The sequence below is a fragment of the Mandrillus leucophaeus genome, unplaced genomic scaffold (genome assembly GCF_000951045.1).
Source record: "Mandrillus leucophaeus isolate KB7577 unplaced genomic scaffold, Mleu.le_1.0 Scaffold592, whole genome shotgun sequence".
Taxonomy (NCBI): Eukaryota; Metazoa; Chordata; class Mammalia; order Primates; family Cercopithecidae; genus Mandrillus; species Mandrillus leucophaeus.
In genome coordinates, this window is record NW_012106386.1 from 1,362,102 (window position 1) to 1,364,443 (window position 2,342).

Sequence of the window (2,342 nt, forward strand, 5' to 3'; positions counted from 1 at the left end):
TCCTGCTAGAATGTAACATTTAGTAATATTAGTGTATAGTATCTTTAAAGCATCCATACCTTGTTGTCCTCCCAATAAAGTGCAAAACATTCATCTCCAGGTTTCCACATTTTTGCATACTCCATAGGAATAGATGATTCTAGTATTTTTTCTGGCTTAATTGGCCCAGTTCTTCTTTTGGGCCCACTACTGTAAAATATTTTATCATCATAGGGTATAGTTGTGACAGGTCCTGCTGGCTTAATAGGTCCTATTCGTCTTCCTTTCAGTGGCATTTCTACTTCTCCATTTGGAACACCAATGAAACTATTACTTCGAACTGGATTCTGATTATCAGTATTTACATTAAAATGTTTTTCAATTTTTATACCACTGAAAGCTTCATTATTTATTGTATGTGATTTCCTGTCATAAAAATAATCAGAAATAGATGTTTGGTTTTCTCTTTTTCCACGTTTTTGATTATTATAATCTACACATTCTTGAGGAAGTGGATTTTCTTTTGCCTCTGCAAAGCAAGGACCTTTTCCTGATCTGCTTTGCATAGAGTTATCTCTTTTTTTAAAAGCACCATCACTATGCTGAGAACCTAAAGGATATGAAGTATCTTTAGTTCTGTCATATCTAGAATACGGTCTATCACATTTGATTCTGTCTTCGGCCCATACTTCAGATGCTGAAGAAGTACTTGGTCTTTCAGAACCTCTATTTCGAGGTAATCCACTGCCTTCTAAAACTGACTTTGAATTTTGGGAGTCTCTTTGAAAACGAGGCGGTTTTTCATTTCTTGGCTGCCTGGTATCATTTCTAGGAGGATGTCTCAGATGATTATTATCTTTTACTCCATTTTGCTCAGTATTTGACGATCTGTATTGTCCCTGATGAAGCTGCTGTGGCTGTGATTTAGGGTCTGAAAGGTAAAAGTATACCATATGCAAATTAAGATGAAGACTCTGCATTAATAATTATTTCAAAATGCTTTATTCTATTAATACAAAATTATCAAACTACTATTCTAAAATCTTCTTCCATCTTCCTACATCATTATCTTACTCCTTCTCTGCTTCCTTGGAGTCCTGCATTTCTAATGTACAGTTTTCTTAGTCAGCAACATTAATAAAGTAAAGTAGTAAAATGGACTACAGAAAAATGGTGGATAATCCAAATTCTTATAATATAGCTACCTACATATGCTATTCTGGTAAATCATCTCCTAAAACATTAATGAAACAGATCTGCAAATTGCTAACTCAGAAACGGCTATGAAACTGCACAAGTACAACCCTGATCAACTCCTTCTGAATGCCACTCTAATTTAGAAATATATAGCTATTATTATCAGTCATGTTCTAGCCTTAGCAAAAATGTTTCTTTTCAAATCTTTCTGGATCTGGGAATTGCTACGTGTTTATGTTACAAACAGATATCCTACTATAAAAAAAGAGTTTATGTTACACATAGATATCCTACTATACAAAAGAGTTAATTTTCTTGATCTGTCAAAGTAATTAAGAGTAGGGACTACTTGGAAATACAGAAAAGTGTCAAAAGTGGAAATACCAAAAAAGTGTCAGAAACATTACTAAGCATAACAGTGCCTATAATGTCCAAGAAGTAACATGATAAATATATATAGATAATTTTTGATGGCTATATTTCACATAGTGATTTCTATTCTGTTTCAGTTTGTACCATGTCACTTATACTTTCTTCCTCCATAATTTCACTTAGCATGTCTATAACACGATTACCAAACATACCAAACATACTCATTAGTCTCTGGTGTATGTGTCTTGTTTCTCTCATCATACATAATCAACATGCAGCTGTAATTATTCTTATATTTCCCCAGGGTTACAACTTTTCCAATGAGAGCCTCCACTGACATCTTGGGTGAGACTGTTTCCTCTGTTGCAAGGAAATTAACTACAAGAAAATTAACTTCATTGACCTACAGATACAAAATGCCAAAAGGACCCTCCCCCAGCATCCCCAGGCATGCTGACTGTCAAAACTTTCCCCAAAACATTTCCAAACAGCCACCGGAGGCCAAAAGGTATCTGGTAGATTGTTTAAAACAACAGGAATAAACGTTTAAAGGTTACTGAGTGACAAAACAGGTCACGATTAAAGATCAAAGCTCAAAGTGGTCAGGTCAGGCATGGTGGCTCACACCTGTAATCCAAGCACTTTGGAAGGCTGAGGCAGGTGTATCGCTTGAGGCCAGGAGTTTGAGACCACCCTGGGCAACATGGCAAAACCCTGTCTCTACTAAAAATACAAAAATTAACCAGGTGTGGTGGTGCACACCTGCAATCCCAGCTACCCAGGAAGCTGAGGCA

At 36.0% G+C, this 2,342-nt stretch overlaps 1 protein-coding gene across 1 annotated transcript in view; it reads right to left on the reverse strand.

Moving 5' to 3' along the window:
• Positions 1 to 44: 44 nt before the first annotated feature.
• LOC105553378 (tudor domain-containing protein 3-like) overlaps positions 45 to 2,342 on the reverse strand; it is a gene marked incomplete at its 5' end in the record, with an annotated part of 18,923 nt that continues 16,625 nt past the window's right edge. Inside the window, one exon of the mRNA XM_011999428.1 lies at positions 45 to 910. Coding sequence (XP_011854818.1) covers positions 45 to 910 — 866 coding nt within the window. The remainder of the gene's footprint in view (positions 911 to 2,342) is intronic.